This window comes from Berghia stephanieae, chromosome 8 (genome assembly GCF_034508935.2).
Source record: "Berghia stephanieae isolate SIO BIC M18660-M18661 chromosome 8, UCSD_Bste_1.3, whole genome shotgun sequence".
NCBI classification, from domain to species: Eukaryota; Metazoa; Mollusca; class Gastropoda; order Nudibranchia; family Aeolidiidae; genus Berghia; species Berghia stephanieae.
Window position 1 is genome coordinate 36,282,557 of NC_088367.1, and position 15,516 is coordinate 36,298,072.

Genomic DNA, 15,516 nt, shown 5'->3' on the forward strand with positions numbered 1-15,516 from the left:
TCGTTTCCTTCGTCTTAGATTTATAAAAAAACGCATTTTTGTGCTCAAATCCAAAAATAAAATAATATCAGAATCAAATTCAGCACCTCAAAATCAGTCAAACCTACGCGTGTGCGCTTATTTTTTAATGCGTTTTTACAATATTTCAATTTAATTTGGTATTTATTTTTTTATTCAGTCCAGAATGACCCTGTGACACAGTTTTATTGGAATTTCCCATCGATCCTTTTGTGTTTTTTTTAACTACTAGTAAAAAGCCCGGAATTTCGCGGGGAAAGAACTATTTTCATTCGATACTGTACTCACCATCATTTAATGAGGGCAGATTGGTAAACAACGTTGTCTGTGTAATTTGGTATATCTTCGGTTGATTTTTCTGTGTGGCCCAATAATATATTTAATAATATATTCCCTCAACTAACCCCAAGAAAAAATTAAACCTAGTACCTTTAATTAACCCCAATAGGAAAAACAAACACCCTAGCACTTTAATAAACTTATGACTAACCCTAATAGGAAAAAAATCATCCGATCTCGAGCTAACCCTAATAGAAAAAATCATGACAAATTGAATAAATAAACGCCTGACAAAAGATCAAAGGTGAAAATACAAATTTAAAGAATACTGGGGATGTAGGAGCTTTCGGAATGTCTCCCCTTTACTTAACTTATGGAAAAACAAACTTCCTAGCACCTTTAATAAGACTTATGACTAACCTCTCGAGCTAACCCTAATAGAAAAAAAAAACAACTCTCGGACTGCTTTGCACTACCTTTCAATATTTAACAAATCAAAATGGCGGCTGAAAATCAAAACAATGGTCAAATTAAGAAATTTTAAACTTTCACAAATCTATCAAGGTTTGTTCTAGAGTTTTTAAAATACTTCTAAATATAATGACAAATTGAATAAATAAATGCCTGACAAAATATCAACGGTGAAAATACAAATTTAAAGAATACTGGGGATGTAGGAGCTTTCGGAATGTCTCCCCTTTACTTAACTTATGGAAAAACAAACATCCTACACCTTTACTAAGACTTATGACTAACCTTAATAGAAAAAGAAATATCCTCGATCTCGAGCTAACCCTAATAGTAAAAAAAAGAATCAAAATGGCGACTGAAATACCTTCATGTGATCAAGTGAAGAATATCACTATGAATGCCACGATTTGCGGAAAAATGCCAACACCCACACACACATGTATACACCACACACAACACACACACACACACACACAAACACAAACACACACACGCACACACACACACAAATAACAACAAACGCAATTAGAACATACATAACAACACTGATCACCGAGAAATCAACAACACAACGGAAGTAATAATAATACTTGATGTCATAAATAGATGACGCAAATTGACAACTTTTTACAGTGTCAAAATTAGTTGATTTTGGGAGTCAAGTGTCGTCGTTGGTACATATTTTATGATATCTTTTTGACTCAACGAACTTTCAAACTGACTTTAAACTATAAAAGGAAATCAAGTTATCTGTTTATTTATCTGTAAAAAATACATTTCTAATTTTCAAATCTTTCAGTCAGTAGAGTTGTGCGCCGTATCAATTTTTTTATTGACTCAAATAAGCACTATGTTCTCCACAATGCTATATTTTTTTAAGAAAGGATGATACGCCCTCGTTCATTCATCTTGATTAGTGCCGTGCTGAGGACGGTCCCACGCAAAGGGACAGAGATCAATCCTGGGTGGAGTCGAAATTTGTTTTTTCTGATCTTCTTGTCTACCCAGCAGTGAATGGGTAGCTGGGTCTGTTAGATCTGGCGAAAAGTACTTTGCGATAGACTGGCGTCCTATCCAAAGGTAGAAATATAAAAGAGGAAAAAAAAGAATGGAGAGGAAAAAAGAAACAAATCAAAACAAACTCTTCCCATACTTTTGGTCCAGCATGCCACAAATACAAAATATTAACCTTCCCGTTTCTTTTCACTCCCTAACATTGACCTCACCCGCTCCATCTATCTTCAAACACACACACACACAAACACAAACACACACACAACCCCCCCCCCCTCCCCCACACACACACACACGCACAGACAGATACATAATGAATAGTGTTATAACACTATTTACATGTTTTGAGGAAACAGCCATCTCCGCTTTTACTTTCATTAGCAGATCTCCTGCCATCTACTGCAGGCACGGTTCCAATCGTGTGACGGTCCCAATGATTCCTTGTGAATGTCCAATGTCGAAAAAGAACCGTTCCTTGCGGTTCTCAATTCCCAGGAACCGTGGTCCTTAAACATGCTTGGGACCGCTCGTCACTAATCTTGATTCTTTTACTACGACAACAACAACAACAACAACAACTACTACTACTACTACTACTACTACTACTACTACTACTACTACTACTACTACTACTACTACTACTACTAATAATAATAATAATAATAATAATAATAATAATAATAATAATAATAATAATAATAATAATAATAATAATAATAATATAATTGCTATTATCATCATCATCATCATCATCATCATCATCATCATCATCATCATCATCATCGTCATCATCATCATCATCATCATCATCACCTTCATCATCATCATCATTATTATTATTGTCGTCTCCCTGGCGGTGGACTCGTGGCCTAAAATATGCCGATTGTCGTCGAATAAACGAAAGCGCAAAATTTGTCACTGAACTTTAGTGTTTCATTGTGTTCCCCGTTACTATCCTTGCTCATAGAAATGTAAACCCATTGTATGTAATCATCAGTAATGTCTATAATATTGTCTGTTTTGATTTTTCAGTACCACGTTAACGCCACAGATGGACTTTTCAATGTTGACGGGCCATTCGAGAATGATACAATTTCATACTCTGATCCGACCACAGGACTCAGCATTGTAGAATGTTCTATTGACAAAGAGAACAATCTTGGCATTATTAACGTGAGTCAGAAAGGATAAAATTAATAATAATAATAATAATAATAATAATAATAATAATAATAATAATAATAATGATGATGATGATGATGATGATGATGATGATGATGATGATGATGATGATGATGATGATGATGATGATGATGATGATGATGATGATGATGATAATAATAATAATAATAATAATAATAATAATAATAATAATAATAATAATAATAATAATTGTTCGTCTATGTTGACTTGTGGTATGACACTCGCTTTCGGATCGGAAGGTCCTGGGTTCGAGCCTCGCTCGGCGCATAGTTGAGTCCCAGGAAAATGCTCTTTACTCACAGTTTCTCACCGTACCCAGGGGTAAAATTAATACCTGGCCGTTAACAGTGTTATATCTGGGAAAAAATTGCAATCTTGCTTAATAAGCGTCATGTCTCGTTCTACATGTTATGTTTTGCTGTTGGTCAGGGACCCTTTGTAAGGCCCTTTTGAGCACGTTTAGTTGTTTTGGCTTTGTTTAGTGTGTTATCGTTGTTTTTTTTTGTTTTGTTTTTCTAATTGGTTTCCTTTGTTTGTTTTTTTTTTTTGTTTTTTAATGTGATGTCATTTTTTGTTTTTAAAAATTGATTGTCGTTTTGGGATTTTATTTTGTTTATTTCTTCATTTTTATTTTTTTTAAATCAGTTTTTATCGGGTGTGGAGAGATTGTTGTTTTTTGTTTGTCAGGAATAGGAGGGCATGCATATACATTTTCTGATATCTTTTCTTTAAAAAATATTTACCAGATAACACACTGTGGAATCTGCATCTACTTCCGACCATATGACGTGGTATTGAAACGGAATCAGTCTCACATCCCTGGACTTGGAATTGGCATCGACAAAGCCAACGGTGAATATACACCGAATTTATGGCTCTTGCATTATTTTAATCTAAAAGAAAAATGTGACTCACAGTCTGAAATTTTAAGAAGTTTTAATGCTAGAAGAACAAAATGGGAAAAAATGACCATTTTGTCTTTGTTAGTTTAAGAAATCCTATCTATTTCCATCACTAAAATATAAAATCAAATCCGGGTGTCATACTTTTGACAATAGTGTAATATTTAGCATCATCAACCCCTGCCACAAAACCGATCTGAGCAGGTGGGTCACATTAATGGCCCCTGCATTATTTTATTCTCAAAGAAAAGTTGAGAGTATTAAATAGATATTGGGCTCTGTTGCCCAACGTGAGACTTGAAAAGGTTAGCAGCTGGGCTTATTAATTTATTCGAAATGTTTATACTCAGACGGAATAATATCTTGAGCATTACTTGTAACCATAGTGACCTTTACTAATAGTCAGCCTTCCGGTATAATCAGGTCATTTCGAATGTGTCGAGTTCTCAGCCTTTTCTATTCACGATTCTGGATCCACTTTCGATTTTACTCTTGTTTGGTTGCAACGGTGTCTTTATTCTCTAAAGACTATTTACTGTGTCATATTACACATAGTGTGTTTCTACTTCATTTTGGATTACCCTTAATTAACAGTGTTTAATTCATATTATTTTTACTTTTTACACGTAATTTCACGCTCTAGCCTCGGCTGACTCAACGGTGAAAAAGATAACAAACACACACCAACGAATTTACTAGTCTAGACTCTGATCTCTTTGGTTGTCAATAGCTTCACACTTCAGATATTATTTACATTTTCTTATCATTTGTCATTTTACTGCCTTGTTTGATTTCAAGAAGCTTAGCCCTCTCGGGGAATGTCTTTTCTTCACGTTTTTCCACTGTGTTGACTCATCCGTTGCCTGTTAGTTTCTTTTGTCATTTACTATTTCAATCGAATTTTTTTTAAAATTATTAATTGTAACTCTCTCCATATATCAGCAATGTAGTCTGTCACATTAAAAACAAGTATGTGTGGGGTTGGGTGGGAGAAAGAGTGGTGGTGGTCCTATGCTAGTTTACATCAAATTTTAATTGTCATTATGTCATAGGAAGTAACCCCCCCCCCCCCCCAGCTCTCACTCTCCAACCACCACATTTTTAACGAAACCACTATTACTACAACCACCACCATAACCACCATATCACCACTACTACTACAACCACCACCACAAACATTATCATCACTACCGCTGCAACTACAACCACCACAACCACATCATCACCACTACCACTACAACCACCACCACCACATCATCATTACTACAACTACAGCTACAACCACCAGCACCACATCACCATCAGTACCACTACTACTACATCCAATACTAACACATCATCTTAATTAGCACTTCTACAACCACCACCACCACATCATCATTACTACAACTACAGCTACAACCACCAGCACCACATCACCATCAGTATCACTACTACTTCATCACTACCAATACTACTGCAACCACCACCACATCATCATCATCACTACCTCTACTATTACAACCACCACCACAATACCATCATCACTACCGCGACTATTACAACCACCACAACCACATCATCATCACTACCACAACCACTGCAACCACCACCACCACATTATCATCATTACCACTACTACTACAACTACCACCACATCATCATCATCATCATCATCATCATCATCATCATCATCATCATCATCATCAGAACCACTAATAGTGCAACCACCAGCACCAAATCATCACTTCCACTACTACTAATACAACCATCACCACCACATTCTTCTCACTACCACTACTACTACAACTACCACCTCATCATCATCATAACTACTACTACAACCAACACAACCACATCATCATCATCACTACCACTACTACTGCTACAACCACCACCACTATATCATCATCACTACCACTACTACTACAACTACAACCACCACCACCACCACCACCACCACCACCACCACCACATCCTCATCACTACCACTACTACTACAACCACCAACACCACATCACCCTCTCTACCACCAGTTCTACAATCACTACCTACCATTAAGTTTTGGAGCTTTACTTACTTACTTAATCCTCTTCGGGCCTTGAGGCACATAGGGCATCCACCAGACATCTCCATTTTTTGCGATCGGCTGCTTTTGCGGTGGCTGTATTCCAGGACAGGCCTGCTTCCTTTAATTCTTCCTCCATGGTCCTTCGCCAGGTTTCTTTGGGTCTTCCCCGCTTTCTCTTCCCATCTGTTGTCCAGTACAAGGCTGTCTTGGGAAGTGACCCTTTTCCCATTATGGTCACATGATCCAGCCAACACCATCTTCTTCTTTTTATTTGGCTTTCAATGCTAGTGGAGTCAGCTTTCTTTAATAGATCCACTGTTTTTATTTTTGTAGGCCAAAATAAATTAAAAATTCTTTTTAAACACTTGTTCTGAAAAGCGTCTAGTTTCTGTATTAAGGAGGATGTCATTTTCCAGCTTTCACTTCCATAAAGCAGTACACTTAAAACATTGCTCTTGTATATTTTCAGCTTTGTCTTTCTCATTATTTGCTTTGATTTCCAAAAGTTTTTCAGCATGCCGAAAGCCTGGTTTGCCTTTTGAATTCTGTGCTTGATATCGTGTTCTGCATTTCCGTCGTCTGTTATTTTGGATCCGAGGTAGGAGAACTCTGTTACCTCTTCAATTATATGTGCATCTATCCTAATTTCACTGTCATGTTTTGGGTTCACCCTAATGTACACAGTCTTATCGAAATTTATTTTCAGTCCAATTTTCGAGGCGTTCTTGTGTAGTACGTTTAGTTTCTCTGAGGCGTCTCCGTGTGTACTGGAAACTAACGCGATATTATCTGCGTAGTCTATATCTTCCAGAAAGGATGTCAGTGTCCAGCGAATGCCTCTCTTCTTACCATCAATTGTATTTTTCATGAGCCAGTCTAGAGCCAGGATAAACAGAAGCGGGGAGAGTATGCAGCCTTGTTTTACACCAGTTGTTACATTAAAGCTGTCTGTTAAATTGTTACCACAGATTACTTGGCATTGGAAGTTGCTGTACATTGCTTTTATTAAGTTGACTATCTTCATCGGTATACCATAATGGCGGAGTATTTTCCACAGGGACTCTCTGTGTAAGCTGTCAAAGGCTTTTTCCAAATCGACAAAAATGGTATAGAGGGGGGCTGTTCCATTCAATGCTTTGCTCCAGGATTTGTCTCAGGGTAAATATGTGGTCACTAAATGACTTCCCTTTTCTGAACCCTGCCTGCTCTTTTCTAGGAATGTTTTCAATGTGAGGTGAGATTCTTTTCAGAAGGTTTCTATTAAAAATGTTGCTCGTTACGGACAGGAATGTGATTCCACGCCAGTTAGCACAATTTCCCAGGTCTCCTTTCTTGGCTATTTTATGGATGATGCCATTCTGCCAATCCTCTGGTATTTCTTACTTTTCCCATATGTTGGTGAACAATTTACTGAGAATTTTGGACATTTCTTGCGAGTTCGCTTTAAGCATTTCCGCACTGATTTTGTCAATACCTGGGGCCTTGCCATTTTGTTGTTGTTGTTTTGCCTCGTGCACCTCATGCTCAGTGATTGGAGCAAGATTAACCTCTACGTCCAGTTCTGCTTCTGGGATATCTGTGTAAGAAGATGGGTCTGGTCTGTTCAAAAGGTTTGCGAAATATTCTCTCCATCTTTCAATTTCCTCCTTTTTGTCTGTGATGACACTACCATTTTAATGGTTTCTAATGACCATAACTTTTGTTTCCTGAGAGCTTTTTTGTGATTTTGTATAGCGTTTGTGCGTCTTGTCTTACAGCTGCATTTTCTGCTTCAGTTGCTAAATTTTCTGCAAAATCTCTTTTGTCTTTCCTTGTGGATTTTTTCACTTCTTTATCCTTCAATGAGTATTCACTGCATAGCCTTTCTTTCAGTCGGGGGGGGGGGGGGGGGAATTTAGCGTTCAAGAGATTTAGTTTGATTGATTTTCTTTGGTTAATGCGCTCCCATGACCTTGCTGATATCCAATTCTCTGTATTGGATATATTGTGTCCTAAGTGTTCAGTGGCACTTTCCTGCATGATGTGGTTGAAATCTTGGATTGTCATGTTTGTAATATCTTGTATTGCACTGAATTTGTTTCTTACTGAGATATTGAAATTGTTTTGGATATCTGGGATTTTCAATTTATCTGTGTTGAAACGTTTCTCTTTCTGTTTTGCTATTTTTGTTTTCATCAATTTAGTGGAGATTTTGGCTGTGACAAGATGGTGGTCACTTCCAATGTCTGCCAATCGTCTGACTCTGACATCGTTTCAGCTGCTCTTCCATTTTCTGTTGATAATTATATGGTCTATCTGACTTTCTGTTTTTCCATCTGGTGATTTCCAGGTCAATTTGTGTATGTTTTTGTGTGGGAAGAAAGTTCCACCAATAATGAGGTTGTGTTCTTCGCAAAATTCTGCCAGTCTGCTTCTATTGTTGTTGATCACCCCTATGCCTTCCTTTCCAACTGACTGATTTGTTTGTTCTTCAACTGTATTGCCAACTCTTGCATTAAGGTCTCCGATGATCATGAGCATATCATGTCTTGGAATGTTTTCAACGGCCATTCTAAAGATATCGTAAAATTCTTCTTTGTTTTCTTCATCTGAATCCTCTGTAGGTGCGTAACATGTGAGAATTGATAGTTTGGTGTATTTTGAGTTGTATCTTGTGTATAAAATTCTTTCACTTATCGGTTTCCATTCCAATAGTGACTTGTTGTTTTTCCTGACTATCAAGAGGGCAACACCTTCTCTGTGTTGGTCATCCTTTCGTCCTGACCAAATGATCAGGTCACCATTAGAGAGTTGGCGCTTCACAGCTCCTGCCATCTTGCCTCTGATATGCCTAGCAAATCGATCTTGGAGTTCAACATCTCGCACTGGGCTTGTGCCAGTTTTCCTGTTTGATATAGGGTCCTAACATTCCAGCACGAGACATTGAGCTTGCGTTTTGGTGACAACAGATCTGCAATCTGGTGGGGGGCGTCCTTTCGGCTTTGACCTCCTACCGTCATGAAGCCAGTATTCTGGTCCGCTTCTCTGCTGCCGCCGGTTGTGGATTTACGTCTGGTTTCTGTTTCTGTAACAGTTTCCTTTTTATGAGGTGGGTTGTTAACCCTACGCTCAACCCCCATTCCTGGACGGCCGGTGGATTACTCTTCGTCTGATCTCTCTCCTTTTTTCTCTTATTGGAGGTCCGAGGTTCGAGATACGCAAGCTCTCCCATCACGACAAGGTGTTAATCCGTCGGGAGGGTTTGGAGCTTTACTTCAATTGAAATAAGGAAACTTTGGGATTGCATTTGACATTGTGTTTACATATCATAATATAGTTCTAATCAGCTATCCGTTTATATGTAAACGCAATGCCAAATACCATCCTAATTCCCTTTTCTTGTGTGCGGATATTCCTCTTTCGGCATTGAAATTCCTCCGAGTGGTGTCTGAAATTCTTGTAAGTCAAATTAAAAATTGGCGTCTCTGCAGATAACAAACAAACAAAAAACAAAAAACAAACAAAAAAAAAAAAAAATAAAATAAAAAAAATAAAAGAAAGAAAGAAAGAAAAATAGCAAAACTTTTTTTCAAATTAGTCTAGTAACTTTCTTTTCCTTTTGTAAATTTGGACCGGTTTTTAGTGGTGTGTATTATTTTTTTCATTTTCAATACTGGCAGAGGGCAATTCTAATTTAGTACTATTTTTTTTATCATCCTAGAAGCTGTATTGTCAGATTGTGTTTGGCTGGACCTTCTACTACTTCCATTGTGCCAATTTCTATTTAAATAATATTCCTAAATGTCTTTAAATCTCTTCCTACTACTTTATTTTACAATGTGTGTTTCTGATTGCTTGATATGTGTAATTTGATTGAAACCAGCGGCTGTGGTCGATGGTGACAACTGTAGGCCACAACTGCCTTTATGTTTCACGCAAACTCTACGTGTTGAATTGTTTAAAAATGTATAAAGGACGTTGATTTTATAAATAAGGCAGATGTAATTCCCCATGAAACATACGGACTGGGTGATTAGGATTCATGATTATTTGTTTTCAAGTTTTCTTCATTTCTCCTCCTCCTCTTCACCCTTCTCTTCCTCCTCCTCCTCCTCCTCCTCCTGTAAGAGAATTAGCTTATGCAAAAGGTTATAAGTTCTAAATGGGTTTAATGAGTTCACGGTGCTTGTATATCAGTTAAACTTGGTGATTATTTAGTGGGTTTATGACAGTTTTGCGTTCCAAGGTTAAAGGACTGATCTTTATATTGAGTACTAGAATATGACTTTCTTTGATCGGTGTTACTTGGTATTTGGGGATAAAAGCATCAAATTATAGTTGGTATTTGTTATTTGGGCGTATTGAATGTAAAATCTGACGTTTAACAAAAATAATATTATATCACAAAAAAAAAAGGAGGGGGGTGGGGTTAGCATTAATATGTAGAGATTTAACGTTTCGACTTGAGCATGATTCGCTTTTACTTTTAGGGGGTTGATTTTAGGTTGACATGGAACTGACAAAATTAGTAGGAGTGTGGTTTGAAGGAATTGGGGGAACGGTTACAATAGGGGATAAAATAGGATGTTTGCACTATGAGCTGCACTTTCCTGGTATGCTGCAAGCTCTCACATCCTACTAAGAATCTTTATTTTACGGACTTAGAAATATTCCACGTATATTGAAAATGGTGACATAGGCAAAATGGATTAACATTTGGACTGATTTTATGGATTTGGAATTTATGAAACTGATTGAATTATGACGAAGCTATTTGATTTGGATTTAGGATTTATCACAACAAATAAAGCAGTAAGAAATGAAACTTGGAATCTGGACTTTTATTTGAATGTCTTGATGTTGTGCATTCAATTATCATCATTGGCCCTTGAACTTGTCACGTCTATGTAGGAGGTTGGCAAGGGAAGAGATAGGTATAGATAGAAGTCAAATAGTTTTCCCCATAGACAGCGTCGGGTGCCAATTTATTCCATTTTATTAATGGTTAAAATTTTCCTGACACGTTGACTGATAGTAATAGTTTTTGAATTTAAAGAATAGGTAATATTGGAGTGGTAGAGTATTGGCACGTTGTATAGGGATAGATAGGTTTAGAAGGTAAGTATTAATCCCCGTTAAAGGAAATGTATTTTTATATAATTTAACAGAATTGCTTCATGCAATAACAAAATAACGCATAATTAGCCAAATTATAATAATGTGGGTTTTAATTCATTAAAAGCATTCTATGAGTATTGATCTTCATCCCGTATCACAAAACTATTCAGTTTTCTTATTAATTGTCTTAGCTTATAGCGCCTGGTTGCGTGAGGAGGTTCCCGTTAGGTCAAACAGAAGCCGTTCTGGGTCAGTAGCTTCCGTCAACTGCTTGCCAGGTTACACGCTTGTCTCCTTTAGTAGCCAAAGTGGGGATGGTTAGTAGGGTGACCTGAGGCATAGTCGGCCGTTCTATTTGTTCATCACAGGATGTGGTCTGTCAGTACACTGATTCATACTGGGTCATTAAACAGGGTTCATCAATACAGGTTCATGCTGGATGATCAAACGCTAACGGTTACTGTCATAACTGATCTGTGAAAGGATCTGTGAAAGATACCGGAGCAAATCTTTGACTAGGTTGCAACATTTTAATATTCAATGAATAGTGGAGTCGTGAGGGATTCCAAACAATACCGGCACATCGCCACTAGCCATGAATTAATCCATAAATGAAATCAATGGGGCACATTGAGTTACTGGGATGGAGAAGGATATGTATCAATGTATCATAATAACCAATGCATATAAATATTAAATAGAACTATCAAGTAATTGCGAAAGCAGATTGATAATCCATTCCTTTTTTGAAGGGATAATATATACTCTATTATACCAAAATACATGTATAAGTATATATATATATATATATATATATATATATATATATATATATATATATATATATATATATATATATGTAGCAATGACTATGAAAAATGTTTTTTTCTCTCTCTTTTTGAGGAAAATTTTGTCTGAAATCAAAGCCCTATCTCCACTGAGTAAAAATGTTTTTGAATTTTGAAAATCCATTCATACATAAACAAGTTATGCAGTTTCAAAGGTGTCATTCATTTGGATGACCCGCAAAGAGGAAAAAAACGCGAAAATATGGGACGCTTTTTCGGCATTTTTTTCGACCTTTGGTTGTATCTTGCTTAATAAGTGGATTAAAAGATTGAAATTTGGCAATTTTTTGGCACATTTGATAGAGAAAATGATGAAAACATTAGAAGAGTTCTAACTCATACAATTTCGGAGCTGGATGGTATAACACACACACACACACACACACACACACACACAGAGAGAGAGAGAGAGAGAGAGAGAGAGAGAGAGAGAGAGAGAGAGAGAGAGAGAGAGAGAGAGAATTTGTATAACACACACACACAGAAATATATTAAGAAATGAGTGTATAACACACACACACAGAGAGAGAGAGAGAGAGAGAGAGAGAGAGAGAGAGAGAGAGAGAGAGAGGGGGGGGAGATTGCGTACATAAACGAAAGAAATATTATAGAAGGAAAAGAGAAATTGGACAAGGGGACAAAGGTTACTGATGGAACGTGACTTGGAACACACTAATTAAACCCACGCTGAGATTGTAGATCATATAGCAATCGAAAACTTTTAACATTATAATTTCTTAAATTCTTGTAAATTAAACAGTCAAATTATCAGCTGTTTATTGAACCCAAACGCAATGGCAGACGATAAACAACCCTCTGCCAGTGAGACCGCGCAGATATTTTGACTAGTCATGAACAGGGTTGCCAGATTAATTTCAGGCATTCTGCCAACTGGGTTTAAAAAATCTGCCAAATACCACAAAAATCTGCCAAACCGTACTATTTATAGTACCCCCTGTGAAAACTCATCAGTTTTGTTAAACAAAAATTCTCAAGGCCGATGTCATAAATTATTTTTTTTTCATTTCCCAAGTTTAAAAAAATCACTAATACATAAAAATTGCCATGGAAAATGTGGAGTAGACCTATACATTCATCCCTTGGCCTCGGAAAATAAAATCTGCCAAATATCTGCCAAACAGCCAAACCGATTTTTCTCTGCCAGACGACATCAAATTCTGCCCAAAAAAATGACATTTGGCAGAAAATCTGCCAAATTGGCAACCCCGGTCATGAACTTTAAAACGAGGTCAACCAATCAGAAAGCGCTTTGCCACGATGCGCTCAGCCGTCGGTTTGGTGCCAAGTGCCAAATCGTTTTGAACTTGTGATTAGAGCTGGGTTTACCCGCCCAAATCATTACCCGGGTAATACCCGGGTAGTGGTCTAATTACCCGGGTACCCGCTGGTACCCGTGGCAGGGGTGACTATTTGTCCCAAAAAATTGTTTTTCTGATGTGGGGGTGGGTGTGTTGGGGGGGGGGGCTATTTTATTTTTTTATTTTATTATTATTTATTACAACAAATGAAACGAAACTGAAGTAAGAAACAAGGATAATTAACTACAATGAAACCAAATTTTTTAAATACCTGAGATTCCTTTAAAAGATAAGAACTAATAAGAACTATTGTTCGAGCTGACCTATGATCTGTTGATTCCAAAACTGAATCAAATGTGTGTTAACAAATAAAACAAAAAAATCAATGTAATTGAAAAATAAAGGAGGAAAATCTTTTGAAAAAATGTCATGTAAATGTAAATATGTAAATCAAAATGGTATTACATCCAATTTTTGTTAAAATTATCACTCTCAGTTCGGTTTCCATTTGTTGAAGCGGGTACTCGTTACCCGCCCCTTTTACCCGAGTACCCGGTTTAACTTTATTACCCCCGGTACCCGCGGGTACCCGGGTACCCGCCCAGCCCTACTTGTGATTCGGGCTGTAGGGCAGGGTTGCCAGTTTGGCATTTTAAATGCCAGATTCCAAAAATCTGGCATTTTTGAAAACCGTTTGGCATTAGAAAAATCATTTGGCATTTGGCATTTTCATTTGGCATTTTCTTTTCTTGTATATTATACTTCAAATGACACCTTTTCTTAATTATTTCTAAACGCGTAAAAACAAACATCTTCACATTTCTTTTTCATTCTTAAAATCCAACCGTGGTGTAGTGGTTTAGCACTCCACTTAGTAGTCAGTAGGTAAATAATTACCCCAACAGGAAATTTAGTATAATTCAAAACAAAAAAAAAACAAAAAAAAAAAAAAAAAAAAAAAAAAGAAAAAGAAAAGAAAACACGCAAGCCACCAGGATATGATAGTAAATTGTCTATCAAAAGTGAGTAGTTTTCTTAGTGGGGGTGGGAGTCAACAGACTTTGGCATCTTTTTGAGTGTTTTGGCATTTTTTGAGTCTTCCCCTGGCATTTTGTTGAAAAATAATCTGGCAACCCTGCTGTAGGGGGCAAAATGGCTTTGTCTTTTACGAATGAAGAGCAAATTAGGATGGTGTTTTGTAAAATACAGGAAAAGTACTCGTCATATTCATATGAAATTTTACAACCAAAAAGAAGAAATGTTCATGTATTACCTTGTCAGCGACAAAACCTACACGCCCGGTAGTTTTAGAAATTTTGTTGTTGTAATCGTCATCATCACTATTATGATTATGATGATTATTCTTTTTTAATCAAGTAGTTGGAGTAATTTAATCAGTTATCGATTTATTACGAATATCTTTTATGTGTTATCATCTCGTTGTTGTTTTTCATTATTGTTCTCTTCTATTGTTCATTATTTTTTTAAAATCTTGTTTTTTTTTTCTGTTTGTCTCATTTGTTGTTGTTGTTGTTGTTCTTGTTGTTGTTCTTGTTGTTTGTTTGTTTGTTTGTTTTGTCATCTAAGGCAAACCGGATTCATTATAAATAGGTGGGCAGACTTTCTGCATTTTTTAATTGAGCGATGTACTTCCGTGAATTAATTGCCGTACTATATTAAAATTTACGTGATAATAATAATAATAATAATAATAATAATATAATAATAATAATAATAATAATAATAATAATAATAATAATAATAATAATAATAATAATAATAATAATAATAATTTAAATAGATACTGAATATTAGACTACAATTGACATCTATTTACTGAATACACGTGGTATTGTTAGGGGTGTTTCTTTTTTTACGAAACCTGCCAAAACACGCCGATACCCGACAAAGTTATGGGAAGTAGGCAGCAGTGGGGAGTGAACCTGGGACTCAGGGAAGTGTACACCATTGAGGAGTGAACCTGGGGCTGGGTTTCGTAAAAAAAAAGCAATTACTTTTTTACGAAACCCGACAATATCCGACAAAGTTATGGAAAGAAAGTAGGCAACAGTGGGGGAGTGAACCGGAGATTCAGGGAAGTGTACACTATTGGGGAGTAAACCTAAGTCTATGGTTTTTTGGCGGGTTTTGGCGGATTTCGTAAAAAAAGTAATTGCTTCATTCTCGTCTGGTACCCATCTCCCATAGTCCGGCTTCATTTCCCACTGGTATCCATCTTCCCTAGTCCCAGGTTCATTTCCACTGATATCCTCTTCTCACAGTCCCAGGTTCACTCCAAACCGGTGTGCACTTCC

The 15,516-nt window shown here is 36.7% G+C and overlaps 1 protein-coding gene across 1 annotated transcript in view; it reads left to right on the forward strand.

The window, feature by feature from the left end:
* The window catches only part of LOC144977841 (uncharacterized), a 73,762-nt gene that overhangs the window by 40,456 nt on the left and 17,790 nt on the right, over window positions 1-15,516 (forward strand). The window contains exons 5-6 of the mRNA XM_078923248.1: window positions 2,815-2,955; window positions 3,732-3,837. Of these exons, the coding sequence (XP_078779374.1) occupies window positions 2,815-2,955; window positions 3,732-3,837 (247 nt within the window). The remainder of the gene's footprint in view (window positions 1-2,814; window positions 2,956-3,731; window positions 3,838-15,516) is intronic.